Here is an 18,616-nt window from a genome sequence, read left to right as displayed (position 1 = left end):
AAAAATCCTTTCTCTAGCTATTTATTCAGTGCTTTTAGACCAAATCAAGCTTCTTGAATAAAAGGAGCAAAAAACGTTCCCTTTGCTCGAGATGTAAATGTTTTCTAAGGGAACAGCAGGAAGCAAGTGATTGAAGACCAGGCTCTGCCGGCCTGAGCTGAGGCAGCGAGGCTACCTCCATCCATCTGCATCTGCATCGGCAGTTTAATTTTACTTTGGAGATTAGGCAGGAAGTGCAGGAAGGCCTCTGAGCCAGCTCAGTTCCCACCTTCTCCCCATTCCTGGGAGGCTGGAATGGTCTCTGCCGTTTAGGACCGACAGGCCAGGCTGCAGCCAGCCCCTCCCTGACCACTCTTCAATTTGGGGGTCCAGTCAGCTGACAGGTTCTACCCGACTCAGGTGTCTGTGCCTGTGTGGAGCCAGCATTTTTGAACAGACAGGGAAGAGTATGAAGCACCTCTTGCCTGGAAAATGAAGCCACTCATCCTAATGATCAGGGTGGGACTGACTGCTCCCCTCCCCACCTGCTTCCCAGGGGCTCCGCCTGCCTACCATGACCAACCTAACAGAACCTCAACATTGCACTGAGCCCTCAAAGCCAGGACGTACAGTCACAGAGGCCCCAGAATAGCTTTCCTTAGCAAAAGCAAAAGGGGACAGAGGGGTAATTAAGGTTCCCAGACCTGGAAGGAGGCTTGAAAGATAAGAAGTTTAAATAAGAGCTTTCCAGCCTTCTCATCAAGGACCCCTTCTATTAGCCCCCGATCCCATTAGACTCCATGGTTTGGAAGTTGAGTATTTCCCTACCACACTATTAAGTAATCATTTGTGTTCACTGTTTTATTAAGTAGTCCCTCTTGTTAGCAAGAAAGCATCAGTGTTCCATTATTGAGTAAATATAAACCGAGCCAAAAGCAAAGGAACTTACGTATAGCCTTTTCATAGGTTAATAGGCCAGCTCTTCTAATTAATATTTGGAAATATTAATAAGAAGCTCATAGCAGACTCAAACACTACTTTCCAGGGCCCCAGGGAGGCCAGAGTCCAGGTTAGAAATCACTGGAAAGGACAGTTTGCTATTCTCCACATTAGGTCAGAATTCATGTCTTTCTAAGCACACATGCCCCTTTTACCCCTTGGGACCTCCTCACCTCCTCAGGATCCCAAACTTCCATCTGCTGTCCCCACACACAGTTCTGACATCCCCTGGGGACCCAGAGCTCCAAGAGTGATGAGGAGAAGCTGGGAGGAAGCCCTTGACATCAAACGTGTATAAAATACTCAGATATTCCTGTCATCCGTACTGCACCTCCTGTTTCAACCAAACACCCTGCAAAACGGTTCTCATGCTGCTGTCAGATCAGAGGCCCCTGTTGTGAGCCCATTTTACAGATGGAGAAATGAGAACTACCAAGGTTGAAAGCACTGCACGCACCATCCCAGAGCAAGAAACCTTTGCTCTGGATTCCTGAGCCCTGTTCTTGCCCCTGACCTCCCAGCTCTCCCATGGAGTAAGCTGGTCACAGGCCCCCAGGCACCCCCAAGCACCTCTAGCCTCTTGATCTCCCAAGTTCTTCTTGGTTCACCAGCTTCCTCCTCTTTTCCCGGGTAGATGATCTGGGAGTGGACCCCGAGTTTGACCCGGCAGATGACCTGGACGGAGGCACGGAAAAGCAGGGAGAGCAGGTTTGCGGCCCCCGCTTCGCTCCCTGGCCTTGCTGCTCTGTTTGCCCTGCCTGCCTCCTCCTGCCAGCCCTACAGACACCCAGCTCTGAGGGGCCAATATGTGGTAGGGACTCCTGGAGTCCGGGAAGCTCCTCCAAGCCCTGGCTTGGTCCGAGCACTGCGTACAATACCTTAAGGACAAGACTCGCGGCCAGGCTGAAATGTCAGCTGGAACTGCTGGTTCAAATATTTAATACTACCCAAGCCTAAGTTCTTCCTCTGCTTCTCTGGCCTCTCCCCCAAGACTCCCTGGACCTCCCCAACATCCAGCAACTAAGAGGATAGTGCTGGGTCTAGCAGGGGGCTTTCTAGATCCTGTTCCAGAGCTCAGGATGGTCAAGGGTGGGTAATTAAGCCATCACTTCTGGCCAGGGAGCTTCAGCCTTGAGGTATTAGCCCATCTGTCATGCTGTTGCCTGGGGAAGGCAGGGGGCTGGTGATCTGGCCTGGGTGGGGATATGCTTTTCTGGGGGCAGATCTCCTGCCCACTGCTGCTTGAGCGTCTTTCCCTGAGCTGACCCTGCCAGAGTCTTCTCTTTCGCCGTTGAAAGCAGAGGACGTGGCCTGCTCTGTGAGACAAGACAGTTTTGTTCTGTCTGACAGTCGTTCTAGGCAAAGACCCAGGCTCCCTTTTGTTTCAAGTTGTTTCTTGGATGGAGGAACCTGACGCCAGTCAGGAGAGGCCTTGTTCAATGGGGCTTTGTGTTTGCAGACTGTGGCTGTGATGGGGAAAAACTCATCCTTCTACAAGGGGCTTTCTCTTTGACTTTCTGGCACTGACTTCTGAAGCCAGTGTCCTGGGGGAGGCAGCTGACAGTGGCCTGGGGCCTGGGAATCGGGCCCTTTCTCAGGTGGTCTTGGGCCTGCTTTACAACCCAGGTGAGGCCAGGTAAGTGGAGAGTCAGACAGAGGGTGCGGTTCTGCTGTTGAATTTGCCAAGGCTGCTCTTCATCTCACAAAGCCGCGAGTTCCTTGGGAACCCAGCTCCTCCTGGCTGCTGCCCATGGATGCTCTGGCTGAGCTGGACTGCATCTCATCGCTTTGTTCTCTGTGTTCTTATAGCCTTTGGATGGTTTTATCGCTACGATGGCAAATTCCCAACCATCCGGAAGGTAGGCCAGGACTGAGTGCTGTTTGCTGCTGAGTTTGCCGTTGGTTTTGACCTTTTCCAAACATTGTTTCTTCTCCTGTCACCTCTCAACAGTGTGACCGCCCGTTCACTGGGGGGGGGCTAACCATGTCTGTGCCTCTCTGTCAGACTGATGTCAGATGGCAGGGCGCTGTCACAGCGGCATCGTCGGGGAGGTATTCACGGGCTGAGACCTTCCCAGGTACCATCAGGCACTGCTGGGTCAGCACCAGCCCCACTGGGCATGGGACAGGGCAGAGCCCTGGCAGGAAACTTCTGCTTTGTTTCTCTGTCAAGTAGAACCAGAGGCCAAGACCAGAAGCCAGGGTCAGACAGAGTGAAAAATCAAGTTGGGTGCAGGTTATGAGACATGCACGTGTGCACACACAGAGGATTTTATTTGAAAAAATAATAAAAGGAGATATACAGGTAAATTCTTTTCCAGGCACTAATAACTAGATAAATGTAAAAGAACTAGCGTCCCCTCCACACACATCTCCCATCAGAAATCATGTCACTCGAAAATTGCTGTTGGTGAAGAGGAAAGCTTATTTTCCTCTATTCATTAGTCCAGTCATTCCAGAAATAGCTGGTATTTTGGTTTTCATTTCATTTCCAAAAGAGAGAAAAATTGCATCTAGGTAGAAGCAAGAGCACATCCACCCCATCTGCCTGTCCTCTCAGTCTGGACCAGAAGGAATATCTGCCATGAATTTAACTCACAGCTAAAGGAAAACAGAATCATGTCCCTCATGCTGGCTCTGAAAATCCATTGACATTTTTTCTAGAGTCACGTGAGATGCTTTGTCTCCCAGCAGCTGGAACAAAGTCCCCAGGTAATACAAGTGGCCCTCTATGGCCGTGATCAGCAATTCACAAAACTCCCCTTATTTGAGAAGATAACTATTCAGTGTCTTCTTGAGCCCTCTGGGTCTCAAGGCACCCAGGCCTGTGACCTCACAAAGTCTATTCCAGCGCCTGAAGGATTCATGTTTCTGACTGAATCCTTTCCCCAGGACTGCTTGAGTAACTCACGCAGACCAACCCTACTTGTAGGAGCCCGCCATCTGGCAGGGCAGGCAGATTCACACACAGCTAAGTAACATGTATGGAGAAGGCTAGTGTATGATCAGTAGGCAATGCTATGGGGCAGCTTGCCTTTCTGCATCAATAAGCAGGTGCTCTTTTCTTGGAGATGGGACAGAAACTGTCATATCTGCCTGCCCCACCCAGGAGCCCTAGCTCTAAAATCTTAACACTGGTGGTTTTTTTTAAACTAATAGAATGGCCATGCCTATTATGATGGTCCCTGTGAGAGGCCATGCCCTTAGTCTAGCAAGCTGCCATTGGGTAGAATGTTTCTGGCTCCTCTTGGGGAATTGTCTGAATTGATAATATGATAGTAAGGATTCATCTATCAACTGAGCTGAGAGTCTAGTGAACAGGGTAGGAAGGAATCAAGCAGAACTCTGAAGTAGTGAAAACCATTTTCTCAAGTGGCTCACAGACTGCTCTGGGGGTGAGTCCCCATATCCTAGATGGGGAACCATCTCCAAAGCACCTGTGCACAGAGGTGGGGGTAGTCTTTAGGAGGGGAAGCAGAATGACTCGGTCACATGTCCATAATGACCCATCATGGACAAAGTTGTGTGTCCATTGCTGGGAAACTCAATTCCTCCTTCCTAGCCTTGGATGCTGGGATGATTCAGGAATTCTGAGAGCAGGCCCCAGGAAGGCTTGTGGGTTTGGGGGTGAGCTCAATGAACGTGCAGGCTTCCTCCTTCCCCAGAGTGTTGACTCCCTCTGCTGGCCCTTGTCCTCCATGCTGTGTGATGGGGCCTGACGCTCCCTCCTGCCATGCTCCATTGCCCCCAGCTCATCAGAGCACCGTGGGGAAACTCAGGTCCAAACTCTGGCGCCACCACTTACTAGGTGTTTGACGTCCAGCGAGGGACTTGACCTTTCTGAACCTCGGCTGTTCCATCAGAAGGGGGATAATACCTACTTATGAGATAATCAACTTTTAATCCCTTGGCACATAGGCAGTCCATAAATCTTAATTCTCTTCATTCCTTACTCCTTGCCTTCCCTGCAAGCCCATGGGAGAAGCAACCAGGAAGGCAGACGTTGTGGTCTAATTCAAACAGGAAAAAGAAGTCTGTTTGCCCTGCGTCTCCTTCCCCCCCGTCCTCTTCAACCCTGATGGCCAGTGAAGAGCAGTTAGGCCATCCTCCCTACCTTCTCCTGCCCACCATCTCCCAGTCCTGTAGTTTCTGTCTATTCCTTAGTTCAGGAGCCTAGTTCAGAGGGAACAGTGGATTTGGACTCTCCAGGATGAAATGGTCTGGAGTTTAAGCATCAGGACAAAATCTGATGTCCCTGGCTCTGAGCTCCCAGGTCGGAGGCTGACACCCTTCTCCTCTAGCTCAGGACAGGGGATCTGTCCCAGATTTTCTCTAGAATCTACCAGGATGCACCTGTGGTGTCTGAACATCCAGTTGTTGGAGAAGGCATAGGCCCAGATACTAAGAAATAAATACAATGCTTTTTAAAATACAGCACTTTGAAGCTCACGAAGCTCTTTCATAGATGTTATTTCATTGGCTCTGAATGGCAAACCTGTGGGGTAGGTATTTCCCCCATTTTGGAGATGAGATAAACCAGGCCCAGAGAGGTTAAGGAACTTAACCAAGGTCACACAGCTTGTTAGTGAACTAGTAAGCCACTTCTTCTGGCTGGCACAGGGAAATGTGTCTCACTCTGTGATGGGTAGCAGCGTCCTGCCTGTCCTTAACCTTTAAGTCCAATGCCCAGTGTGGTGGGGCAGAGCTAGGGGAGGGGCTCACCGTGGGGTGGTTGCCTGCTGTTGTCTGAAGACTGAATGCCCTGTTTGCTGTGCTGTGCCAGTATCAACACTACCTTGTAACCCTTGTCTTATAAACAATGCCACATCTGCTCAGAAAGGAAAGGATAAGAAGAAAGCCAAGTATGATAGCCTTCAGGAGTTGAGAAAGAATAAGAAGGAACTGGAATTTGAGCAAAAGCTTTACAAAGAGAAAGAGGAAATGCTAGAGAAGGAAAAGCAACTGAAGATCAACCGGCTGGCCCAGGAGGTATGTGTCCTGCTCCCAGGCCTGGTGAGCATTCCTAGGACTGTTTGGTTGGTCCCCACCACGCTCTCAGGGAACCAGATGGAGTTGCTCTTCCCAAATGCAGTCCAAGGGTGGAGTGAGCCTGGCCCCCTCCCCAGGCTGGAGAGTGACATCTTCCTACCTACCCAGAGTCGTCTGAGACTAGCCTCTGGCTTAGTGTATGTTTGGGATCAAGACGGGCCCCCTTGCTCAGGGGCTGGCCTCTCTGCCCAGATTGTAGGTCTCGGGTTCGCCTCTACACGTGTGGCTAGAGATTTAAATCTGTCCTCTACTCCCACCACCCCCAACCAGAGTATGAGCCCAAGGCTAGGCCGCTCCACCCTCCGTGTGGCTGTGAGGCTGCCCTCCCTGCTCTGGGTTTGAGTCGGAGGCTAACCCTCTGTTCAGCTGTAGATCTGAAGTTAGCCTTCTACCCACCTGTCGTTAGATCTGGGTCAGTTTGACACCCCCCTCCCCAACCCAGGTTATGAATCCAAGACCCGTTTTCCCCAATCTGCCTTGTGTCTGAGGGTATGGGTCTGAAGCTAACCCCTTTAGGCAGGTGGGGTGTCTGAGGTTATCCCCCAATTAATCAGGCTGTGAGTTTGAGGCTGCTCCCATCAACATGAGATGTGTCTGAGGCTAGACCTCTTCAACCCAGGAATATATCTAAGGCTGTCCCCTTCAAGTCATGTCAAAAGTAGTCTTCCAGCATAAGTAATTCCTATTTCCTAGGTAACTCCCTAGCTGTTGGAGATATTAACTGGTTTCGCTTCTCTTTAATGCTTCCATGAATCAGAATGCCAAACTGATTAGATTACAAATCCAGAGAAGTCCTGAAAAATGTGAAGTGCGTCAGATCTCTCATTAAGAGCCAATTAGCTAAAAGATTAAAGATAAAATTGAGCTTGTGCTCCTGAGGACAAGGCGGCCTGGAGGGGGGGTGAAAAAGAGTACAACTGAACTCTTGGAAGGTGCTGAGAGCCTATAAAAGGACCATACTTGGAGAACCATAAGAGCCTCAGGGTTGGTGGGGATGCTGGGGGCCAGCTAATCCCACGCAACGCACGAGCTCCTTCTCGGATTTTGCCTACACCTGCCGTTAGCTAGCCCAGCACCCTAACACCCCCTCCCCCTTATTTCCACCTCCTCTAGGGCCAGGTGGAACAAGCCCGGGGCTTTTTCTAGGTAATTGACACACCCAACAGTACTCTGGGTTTTTTTTAAGAAGTGCTTCTGTTCTACTGATTTGAGTGTGCCGCCCACATGTGACTCAAGTGTGCCCTCTGTCCTCTCCATTTTGCGCCGGCCTTGGGTCCCAGGTATCGGAGACAGAGCGGGAAGACCTTGAGGAATCGGAAAAGATTCAGTATTGGGTGGAAAGGCTCTGTCAGACGCGCCTTGAGCAGATTTCCTCTGCTGATACTGAGATTTCAGAGGTAACAGAGCCCTTCTTCCCACATAGACCCTCCTGCTGCCTTCAGGACCACCCACCCTGGGGACAGCGGGAGGCAAGATGGCCACTGGCAAGCTTCGCTGTCCAGGGCCGCCAACCAGCCCACTCCCCCTTCCTCTCTTGAGGAGGGGGGCATATCTGTATTTCTGGGATTACCTCCAGAGTGACCACTAAGTCCCAGCTCATCTGAGATGATCCCGGTTAGGCCTGTTGTCCTGGCATAATTACTCAGATGTCCTTTTCACTGTCAAGTGTGTTCCAGTTTAGATGACTGTTGGTCATCTAATGGATTATATTACCACCCACATAACTTGGGGCTCCCCTGCATTTGGGCACTCCCTACTGGCCACCTCGTATGGGATCAGCTGGGCACCCAGGTGGCAGAGAAGTGACACCCCCATGGAGGGTGGTGGGTCTTCAGCAGCCAGAGAAATAAATAGATGAGCGTTATACTCGATGTATTGTGAAGTGGGGCACTAAGCAGTTACAGAACTTCCTTGCAACCCCCCAGATGACCACAGGGCTCCCGCCTCCCCTGCCTTCTGTGTCTCCCCTGGCCCCACCCCTGAGACGCTTCGCAGGTGGGCTGCACCTCCACACCACTGACCTGGATGACATCCCCTTGGACATGTTCCACTATCCCCCCAAGACTGCTTCTGCCTTGCCTGTGATGCCCCACCCTCCACCCTCCAACCCGCCCTCCAAGGTCCCCGCGCCCCCTGTCCTTCCCTCATCGGGCCGCCCGAGTGCCTCATCCTCACCCTGGGTGCAACGCACTCCACCCCCCATTCCCATCCCTCCCCCACCATCCATTCCTACCCAAGACCTCACTCCTACCCGCCCGCTGCCCTCGGCACTGGAAGAGGCACTAGGCAACCACCCCTTCCGCGCTGGGGAGACAGGCAATCCAGCAGAGGACTGGGAGGCAAAGAACCACAGTGGGAAGCCGGCCAGCTCTCCCGTCCCTGAACGGAGCTTCCCACCCGCCCCAAAGGTACTACCTCTGTTCTGCATGCTATGCTGGGAAGCAGGAAGAGTGGGCCGGGCTGCTGTTTCCCAAGCCCTCCTCTGTTCCTGTGAGTGGAGACGGGAAGAAGCATCCCCCCACCCCATTTTCCAAGAACGAGCTCCCCAGCCTGCATGTTGTGGGTGTCCTGCATGTGTGTGGTTTCTGCTGATTTTGAAGTGCCGTGTTGTATGGTGAATTGCCTTTGGTACTTGGGATGAGCAACATTGCATCAGTGTTGATGGCTCTCTCTTTGCTCCACTTGGCTAGTATGGGCGGGTAACATTCAATGTAGTATTTGCAAGGCTGTGTGAATGAAGAGCCAGAGCTCTATTTATATGACAGCCAGTTGTTTCTTGATATTAGCTCAGAAAGCCTTGAATATGGGAAATGAATTCTCTAACAGGGGAAAAGGGGGATGGGAAGCAGGGGAGCAGTATTAGGCTCTGTAAATGAGGTGATAACACTGTCCAGTAATTAGGACATTACTGTGCCATTTTCTATGGCACTAGCCAGCTGTGTTAGCTTGAAGCGTAATGCCCATAAATTTCTGGCCAGCTTCCAGCTACAGAAAAAATGAAAATGGATAGTTCCTAGAAAGCTCCAAATTTACTACTAAAAGATTAGGGATCTTTTTCTTGGATGTCAGCAGGGAGAACAGTGATCTTTCTCAAAAAGACATATTTCTGGGGCTTCCCTGGTGGCGCAGTGGTTGAGAGTCCGCCTGCTGATGCAGGGGACACGGGTTCGTGCCCCGGTCCGGGAAGATCCCACATGCCGCGGAGCGGCTGGGCCCGTGAGCCATGGCCGCTGAGCCTGCGCATCCGGAGCCTGTGCTCCGCAATGGGAGAGGCCACAACAGTGAGAGGACTGCGTACCGCAAAAAAAAAAAAAAAAGACATATTTCTCATTATTGTTCTTAACCCAAAGGCTAAGAGGCGATCCCCAAGGAAGAGATGGAGCTTTGATCCTTTGGAGGGAAAAACAAAATATTTCTCTGCTCCAGTAGCTGTGAGGCTAAGACTCCAGTCAGAACTACAGCAGCTCATGTCAGCTAAGAGTGGGGATTTGGGGGGAGGGTAGTCAGTAGTACCCAATCAGTTGTTTTTATTAACCTTTCCTGCATGGATGTGAGTTCCTGCATGAAGTGCAGAATAAGCATCTCAGAGCATTCAGGAGCACTTGGGGGAAGGAATGTGGGAATGAAGAAAGTGCCAGATGCTGACGAGGCGGCAGCTGCCAGCAGGGCACTCTCAGAGGGACTCCCGGTGGGGTCCTGAGCCCTGAGCTCTGACAGAGAGAAGTCTGTCTGTTCCAAGGATGTCTTGCCCCAGAGCCCAAGCAGCGCAGTTTGCAGGGGCTGAGTTACCTGGCAAAGAGGCCCACATCCTTCTTGAGAGTGGCCCCCACCAAGAGGGGGCAGCAGCTTTCCCTCAACAAATTCAACTCAGTCATCAATTGAGCACCTTCCTTGTGCTTCCGTGTGTGGGAGTGGGGAGCTGTGCTGAAGCGGACCCAGAGGCAGTTGGCACAGCTGTGCTCTCCAGGACTTTGCTATCTGAAGGATTAGCAGCTGACCAGGCAGGTTTCAGCTGTAAGATTGGCACGGGCTAGGTGCTGTGGGCGGGATTCATTCTAATGGGAAGTTGAAGGCGCCTCTGTAGAGCTGAGCCTTGAGGGATGGTGATACATGGAGGATGGGAGAAGGGCACTGCAGGTGCAGGGGACATAATGATGACAGGAAGGAACTACCCAGGATGGAATCCTGGCTCAGTCACTGGCTTGATGACTTTGGGCATGCGTTATTTCATCTGTCTGAAACTAGGTATCCTTGTCTGTAAAATGGGAATGCTGACGGCACCTACTTATTATGAGGATCAAATGAGTTAATACGTGAATTCATTCTAAGTTAATACTTGGGAGAGTGACAGGCACATAGGAGGTGCTCAACAGACATTACCTATGCTCAGTGACAGATCAGAGTACAAGATAATTTGAGTGAAGCTGCAAACTTGAAATCGGAGGTAAACTGCAACCTTTTGAGTCAGGGTCAATATTCAAAAACAGGGTTCTTGGATTTTTCCAGGCATCACAAAGTTCCCACTGTTAGTTCCTGATCAGAGCAGAGAGAAGGTTAAAAGAGACTCTCCCCACACAAGGAGCCTCTGAAGAACTGGACCCTAAATCTCTTAAGTGACATCAAAGCAAGTGTTGCCCCTGATGCAGAGGCCAGGGGTCAGCTGTTTTGGTTAGCTTCATCCTGCTCGCGTCAGCACTTTGGCCCATGACCCTGCCCAACCTTCTCCTCCCTGCATGCTACTGGCGAGTGGTCATCAGTGCTGCAGTAGGACGTGTGGACCATCACACATCTGCACAGTCAGACCCGCCGCCAGCAGGTCTCGGGTGGTGGAAACAAACACCTGTGTCAGGTCAGCACCTGTGCCTGCCACACAGGCACCTGCCAGGGGAAGGTTTTCAGAGCCACGTGTACTCCCAGGCACTGCCCCATGCACCCACCATAATACTGAGTCATTCGTTTACTCAGGTATCATGTTTAATGAGCACCTATTATATGCTAGACACCGTGCTGGGCACCAGAGAACCACCACAAAATAGGCAGCCCAGTCCCTGTCTGAGACTGTCTGGTGGAAGGACAGACAAGTAAGCAGGAAACTCCCACACTACCAGGGCAGATGAGGGAAGCACAGGTGCTATGTTGAGGGGAGGGGGTGGAGAGGAAAAGCTCAAGGAATGGTCCCCAAAGGTGGTGATACCCAAGCTAACACCTGAGCAGGTAAAAAAACCCTCAAGGCAAGAAAAACGGGCATTTTGGAGGCTCAAGTTAGGCAGTGTGAGAAGGGCGAGGAGTGAGGGATGAGGCTGCCAAGGAAAGTAGAGAAGCTCATGGGGGTCGAGCCAAGGAGTTTAGTAGTCAGTGGGGACCCATGAAGGGTTTGGGGCAGGGCTGTGACCCAATTTGTCTTGCCCAAGATGATCTAGTGGGTTAGAGCAAAGCAGACGTGTTGCATCAGCTCTCCTGGATGCCACGCTTACTGGTCCTCCCTCCCAAACCCCCACCTCTGTGCCCACCCACCAGGAACAGCAGATGCTGCATGCGCAGTCTGGGAACGGCAACTGTCTCCTTTGGGAGAGAGGAAGCTGGATGGCACCCGTGGCCACTGAGAGAGAGCCTTGAAAGTATCCTCTGACTGACAGTGCCCGCTGGCACCCCCATAGCAAGCTCTGGCTCAAGTCCCTGATTCCTCAGAACCACCCAATAGTTTCTGTGGCCTCAGGACACACTGTGGACAATGGACTTCTTGTCCCTGTCCCTAGGACATCCGGCAGGGTGAACGGACCAGGCTGGCTCAGTGCATGGTGTGAATTTGCCTGTGTGTCAAAGTGCCGTGGTTGGCCTGGGCCACCCGGGCCATGACCTCACATGGGTCTCTCTTTAAACTAACCCCATAGACATTTTGCCCAAGCCCACAGCCTCCACGAGGCCCTGGCGTGTCCACCATCTCCAAACCTGTCATGGTCCACCAGGAGTCCAACTTCATCTACAGGCCAGCTGTGAAATCCGAGGTCCTGGTAAGCCCCTTGGGTCCCCTCCAGGGCATCTCCGGAGGAGCAGACATGGACTGTCTCCCCTAGCTGCTGCTGCCTCTACAGCGAGGTGGGGTACAAACTCACATCACCTGCCATCTTGTCAGCTTCTCATTGGCCAAGAGGTGAATCCACGTAGGTATAAGTGGATGTTGCCACAGCCAGAGAAATGCCTGTTTCTCACTTGATCAAACAGCGTAGAGCGCCATCTAGAAGTAATGATATGGTTCCTATTGTTAGCCCTGTTGAACACTTGAGGAAACTGAGCTTAGAGAGGTTAAGGGTTGTCCAAGGCAGAGCCAGGACTGACAATTTACTCCAGTCTTTCAGACTCCAAAGCCCAAACTCCTACCTACTTGCCATTTTGCCAAAACCTACAGTGATTCCAGTTGCCCTGGCCTGCACCCCTAAGGCCTGTCGTAGATCACCCTCAGATGGGGAACTGGCCAAAGCAGATCCACTTCCCTTCTCCACTTCCTGTCTCACTCCTCACTGCGACTGGGAATGTGGGGTGTGGCCCTGAGGGGTGGGGGGAGGGTCCGCCCACCCCCAGTCACCCACGGCTGAGCAAGCTGGGACACAGGTGCACCCCCTGCAAGGTTGCTGGCCCCTGACAGGCCTCCCACCCACAGTGGGAGGAGTCATGCCACAGTTTATATTCCCCTTTCAAGGAAACCCTATCCAAATGTTAGGGTGGAGTAGCTCAGATACTTATTTTGAGCTTTAGCTCTCCAAAAAGCAAAGTTCACGCTCCTGTGACAGCCTACTGATGCCTCTGCATTGTGTTTTCAGGCTGATGACAAGGGGTGGTGTCTTCTTGACTAGGACTAGGTCGCTGCTGCATCTGGGGGTGTTGAGGGGCCCCTCACATAAATCAGGCTGCGTCTGTCTGGGGAGGGATGTTGGCCAAGCAACCCCAGGCTGGCAGGCCCAGGGTTTGGCACCAGGGGGCAGACGAGACCTATTGGTAACATCCAGCATGGAACTTTCTTTTTTTTTCCTGGCAGCCACAGGAGATGTTGAAGAGGATGGTGGTTTATCAGACAGCGTTCCGACAAGTAAAATGATACCCGTCGTGTGTGTCTGTGGTCCTCCCCACCACCCTCTGCCCCTCCCACTCTGACCTCTCTGGGAGTGCCTGTCAGCTTGGAGGTGGCCCCAAGAGCCATCTTCCAGGAGCCTCAGGCCAAAACTGTGTCCTGTTACCTGTGGCCAGGGGTTTGGGGTGTGTGTGTGTGTGTGTGTGTGTCTCATATCAGGTGGGGATCCTGGGCTTGTGAGACCCCATGGCCAAGCTGAGAAAGCAGCAGGGTCCCTGGGGGCTGACCTCTTTTGCTGCTGTTTGTTCACAGAGGAGCAGCAGGGGGACCCCTCAGAGGGTCACAGAGGCCAAGATAGGTGGTTGCTGCAGCTCTAGGAGAAAAAAAGGGGCTGCCTGAGGTGTTTCCCTGCCCCTTCCCATGTCTTGCCTCTTCAAGGCAGATCACAGCTTCACCAAACCCCACTTGGCCCCAAACCACCATCAGGGAGGAAGTGGTGGCCCAGGTCCTCCATCTGCAGGGGGCGCTCCCGTGCACAGGGCCCCACAGAAGTCCTTGCAGGTCCATGAGTGGATTCAGGCAGGCAGCCACTTATCCTCCCACCTCCTGGGGCTTACATCCTCAGAGCCAGCCATTGGATTGGCTGTCTCATTGCTGATGAAAGAGACCCCAAGATGGAGATCTTGCAGCCAACATCCTCACCAATAACCGAATATCTGACTACAGGCTGATTTGACTGCAGGCAGGGAACAAAGGGGATGTGTCAGTTGTACAGTGAGATGGGGGGGTCTGCAAAGGAAGCTGCGCCCAACGCAGGACTGAGCAGTCACAGGTGACAGCTGACACTTAGCTGTGGTGTGCCAAGCACTGTTTCCTTTTTTATTTTTAAGTGTTTATTTTTTAATCTAAAATTTCAAACTAATTTTTAAATTTTATTTACTTATTTTTTTATTTTTGAATTTTATATTATTAATTTTTTTATACAGCAGGTTCTTATTAGTCATCAATTTTATACACATCAGTGTATACATGTCAATCCCAATCACCCAATTCAGCACACCACCATCCCCACCCCCCGTGGCTTTCCCCCCTTGGTGTCCATACGTTTGTTCTCTACATCTGTGTCTCAACTTCTGCCCTGCAAACCGGTTCATCTGTACCATTTCTCTAGGTTCCAGATACATGCGTTAGTATACGATATTTGTTTTTCTCTTTCTGACTTACTCCACTCTGTATGACAGACTCTAGATCCATCCACGTCTCAACAAATGACTCAATTTCATTCCTTTTTATGGCTAATATTCCATTGTATATATGTACCACATCTTCTTTATCCATTCATCTGTCGATGGGCATTTAGATTGCTTCCATGACCTGGCTATTGTAAATAGTGCTGCAATGAACATTGGGGTGCATGTGTCTTTTTGAATTATGGTTTTCTCTGGGTATATGCCCAGTAGTGGGATTGCTGGATCATATGGTAATTCTATTTTTAGTTTTTTAAGGAACCTCCATACTGTTCTCCATAGTGGCTGTATCAATTTACATTCCCACCAACAGTGCAAGAGGATTCCCTTTTCTCCATATCCTCTCCAGCATTTGTTGTTTGTAGATTTTCTGATGATGCCCATTCTAACTGGTGTGAGGTGATACCTCATTGTAGTTTTGATTTGCATTTCTCTAGTAATTAGTGATGTTGAGCAGCTTTTTTTGTGCTTCTTGGCCATCTGTATGTCTTCTTTGGAGAAATGTCTATTTAGGTCTTCTGCCCATTTTTGGATTGGGTTGTTTGTTTTTTTAATATTGAGCTGCATGAGGTGTTTATATATTTTGGAGATTAATCCTTTGTCTATTGATTCCCTTGCAAATATTTTCTCCCATTCTGAGGGTTGTCTTTTCATCTTGTTTATAGTTTCTTTTGCTTTGCAAAAGCTTTTAAGTTTCATTAGGTCCCATTTGTTTATTTTTGTTTTTATTTCCATTACACTAGGAGGTGGATCAAAAAAGATTTTGCTGTGATTTATGTCAAAGGGTGTTCTTCCAATGTTTTCCTCTAAGAGTTTTATAGTGTCCTGTCTTACATTTAGGTCTTTAATCCATTTTGAGTTTATTTTTGTATATGGTGTCAGGGAATGTTCTAATTTCATTCTTTTACATGTAGCTATCCAGTTTTCCCAGCACCACTTATTAAGAGACTGTCTTTTCTCCATTGTATATCCTTGCCTCCTGTGTCATAGATAAGTTGACCATAGGTGCGTGGGTTTTTCTCTGGGCTTTCTATCTTGTTCCATTGATCTATGTTTCTGTTTTTGTCCCAGTACCACATTGTCTTGATTACTGTAGCTTTGTAGGATAGTCTGAAGTCAGGGAGTCTGATTCCTCCAGCTCCATTTTTTTCCCTCAAGACTGCTTTTCCTATTCGGGGTCTTTTGTGTCTTCATACAAATTTTAAGATTTTTTGTTCTAGTTCCATAAAAAATGCCATTGGTAATTTGATAGGGATTGCATTGAATCTGTAGATTGCTTTGGGTAGTATAGTCCTTTTCCCAATATTGATTCTTCCAATCCAAGAACATGGTATATCTCTCCATCTGCTGGTATCATCTTTACTTTCATCAGTGTCTTATAGTTTTCTGCATACAGGTCTTTTGTCTCCTATGTAGGTTTCTTCCTAGGTATTTTATTCTCTTTGTTGCAGTGGTAAATAGGAGTGTTTCCTTAATTTCTCTTTCAGATTTTTCATCATTAGTGTATAGGAATGCAAGAGATTTCTATGCATTAATTTTGGATCCTGCAACGTTACCAAATTCATTGATTAGCTCTAGTAGTTTTCTGGTGGCATTTTTAGGATTCTCTATGTATAGTATCATGTCATCTGCAAACAGTGACAGTTTTACTTCTTCTTTTCCAATTTGTATTCCTTTTATTTCTTTTTCTTCTCTGATTGCTGTGGCTAGGACTTCCAAAACTATGTTGAATAATAGTGGTGAGAGTGGATGTCCTTGTCTTGTTACTGATCTTAGAGGACATGCTCTCAGATTTTCACCATTGAGAATGATGTTTGCTGTGGGTTTGTCATATATGGCCTTTATTATGTTGAGGTAGGTTCCCTCTATGCCCACTTTCTGGAGAGTTTTTATCATCAATGGGTGTTGAATTTTGTCAAAACTTTTTCTCCATCTATTGAGATGATCACATGGTTTTTATTCTTCAGTTTGTTAATATGGTGTATCACATTGATTGATTTGCTTATATTGAAGAATCCTTGCCTCCCTGGGATAAATCCCACTTGATCATGGTGTATGATCCTTTTAATGTGTTGTTGGATTCTGTTTGCTAGTATTTTGTTGAGGATTTTTGCATCTATATTCATCAGTGATATTGGTCTGTAATTTTCTTTTTTTGTAGTATCTTTGTCTGGTTTTGGTTATCAGGGTGATGGTGGCCTCACAGAATGAGTTTCGGAGTGTTCCTTCCTCTGCAGTTTTCTGGAAGAGTTTGAGAAGGATGGGTGTCGGCTCTTCTGTAAATGTTTCATAGAATTCACCTGTGAAGCCATCTGGCCCTGGACTTTTGCTTGTTGGAAGACTTTTAATCACAGTTTCAATTTCATTACTTGTGATTGGTCTGTTCATATTTTCAATCTCTTTTTTTTTTTTTTTTTTTGTGGTACGCGGGCCTCTCACTGTTGTGGCCTCTCCCATTGCGGAGCACAGGCTCCAGATGCGAAGGCTCAGTGGCCATGGCTCACGGGCCCAGCCGCTCCGTGGCAGGTGGGATCTTCCCGGACCGGGGCACGGACCCGTGTCCCCTGCATCGGCAGGCGGACTCTCAACCACTGCGCCACGAGGGAAGCCCTGTTCATATTTTCTATTTCTTCCTGGTTCAGTCTTGGAAGGTTATACCTTTCTAAGAATTTGTCCATTTCTTCCAGGTTGTCCATTTTGTGGGCATAGAGTTGCTTGTAGTAGTCTCTTAGGATGCTTTGTATTTCTGCAGTGTCCATTGTAACTTCTCCTTTTTCATTTCTAATTTTATTGATTTGAGTCCTCTCCCTCTTTTTCTTGATGAGTCTGGCTAATGGTTTATCAATTTTTTTAATCTCCTCAAAGAACCAGCTTTTAGTTTTTTTGATCTTTGCTATTGTTTTCTTTGTTTCTATTTCATTTATTTCTGCTCTGATCTTTATGATTTCTCTCCTTCTGCTAACTTTGGGTTTTGTTTGTTCTTCTTTCTCTAGTTCCTTTAGGTGTAAGGTTAGGTGTTTATCTGAGATTTTTCTTGTTTCTTGAGGTAGGCTTGTATAGCTATAAACTTCCCTCTTAGAACTGCTTTTGCTGCATCCCATAGGTGTTGGATCATCGTGTTTTCATTGTCATTTGTCTCTAGATATTTTTTGATTTCCTCTTTGATTTCTTCAATGATCTCTTGGTTATTTAGTAACGTACTATTTAGCCTCCATGTGTTTGTGTTTTTTACCTTTTTTCCCCTGTAATTCATTTCTAATCTCAGAGTGTTGTGGCCAGAAAAGATGCTTGATATGATTTCAATTTTCTTAAATTTACTGAGGCTTGATTTGTGACCCAAGATGTGATCAATCCTGGAGAATGTTCTGTGCGCACTTGAGAAGAAAATGTAATCTGCTGTTTTTGGATGGAATGTCCTATAAATATCAATTAAATCTATCTGGTCTATTGTGTCATTTAAAGCTTCTGTTTCCTTATTTATTTTCATTTTGGATGACCTGTCCATTGGTGTAAGTGAGGTGTTAAAGTCCCCCACTATTATTGTGTTACTATTGATTTCCTCTTTTATGGCTGTTAGCAGTTGCCTTATGTATTGAGGTGCTCCTATGTTGGGTGCATATATATTTATAATTGCTATATCTTCTTCTTGGATTGATCCCTTGATCATTATATAGTGTCCTTCCTTGTCTCTTATAACATTCTTTATTTTAAAGTCTATTTTATCTGATATGAGTATTGCTACTCCAGCTTTCTTTTGTTTTGCATGGAATATCTTTTTCCATCCCCTTACTTTCAGTCTGTGTGTGTCCCTAGGTCTGAAGTGGGTCTCTTGTAGACAGCATATATATGGGTCTTGTTTTTGTATCCACTCAGCAAGCCTGTGTCTTTTGGTTGGAGTATTTAATCCATTCACGTTTAAGGTAATTATCGATATGTATGTTCCTATTACCATTTTCTTAATTGTTTTGGGTTTGTTTTTGTAGGTCCTTTTCTTCTCTTGTGTTTCCCACTTACAGAAGTTCCTTCAGCATTTGTTGTAGAGCTGGTTTGTGGTGCTGAATTCTCTTAGCTTTTGCTTGTCTGTAAAGCTTTTGATTTCTCCTTCGAAGCTGAATGAGATCCTTGCCGAGTAGAGTAATCTTGATTGTAGGTTCTTCCCTTTCATCACTTTAAGTATATCATGCCACTCCCTTCTGGACAAGCACTGTTTCTAAATACTTTATGTACTTTAATTCTTTTAATCTTTACCAGAACCTAGGAGGTAAGTGTTTTTATC

At 48.3% G+C, this 18,616-nt stretch overlaps 1 protein-coding gene across 1 annotated transcript in view; it reads left to right on the top strand.

Moving 5' to 3' along the window:
- Nucleotides 1–18,616, top strand: part of USH1C (USH1 protein network component harmonin) — a 51,316-nt gene that overhangs the window by 24,251 nt on the left and 8,449 nt on the right. Inside the window, exons 15-20 of the mRNA XM_060103956.1 lie at nucleotides 2,788–2,837; nucleotides 5,815–5,967; nucleotides 7,308–7,424; nucleotides 7,953–8,435; nucleotides 11,919–12,038; nucleotides 13,061–13,111. Coding sequence (XP_059959939.1) covers nucleotides 2,788–2,837; nucleotides 5,815–5,967; nucleotides 7,308–7,424; nucleotides 7,953–8,435; nucleotides 11,919–12,038; nucleotides 13,061–13,111 — 974 coding nt within the window. The remainder of the gene's footprint in view (nucleotides 1–2,787; nucleotides 2,838–5,814; nucleotides 5,968–7,307; nucleotides 7,425–7,952; nucleotides 8,436–11,918; nucleotides 12,039–13,060; nucleotides 13,112–18,616) is intronic.

The sequence above is a fragment of the Mesoplodon densirostris genome, chromosome 7, assembly GCF_025265405.1.
Source record: "Mesoplodon densirostris isolate mMesDen1 chromosome 7, mMesDen1 primary haplotype, whole genome shotgun sequence".
NCBI classification, from domain to species: Eukaryota; Metazoa; Chordata; class Mammalia; order Artiodactyla; family Ziphiidae; genus Mesoplodon; species Mesoplodon densirostris.
Note: the sequence above shows the minus strand (reverse complement) of the source record. Positions and strands in the feature narration are given on the sequence as shown.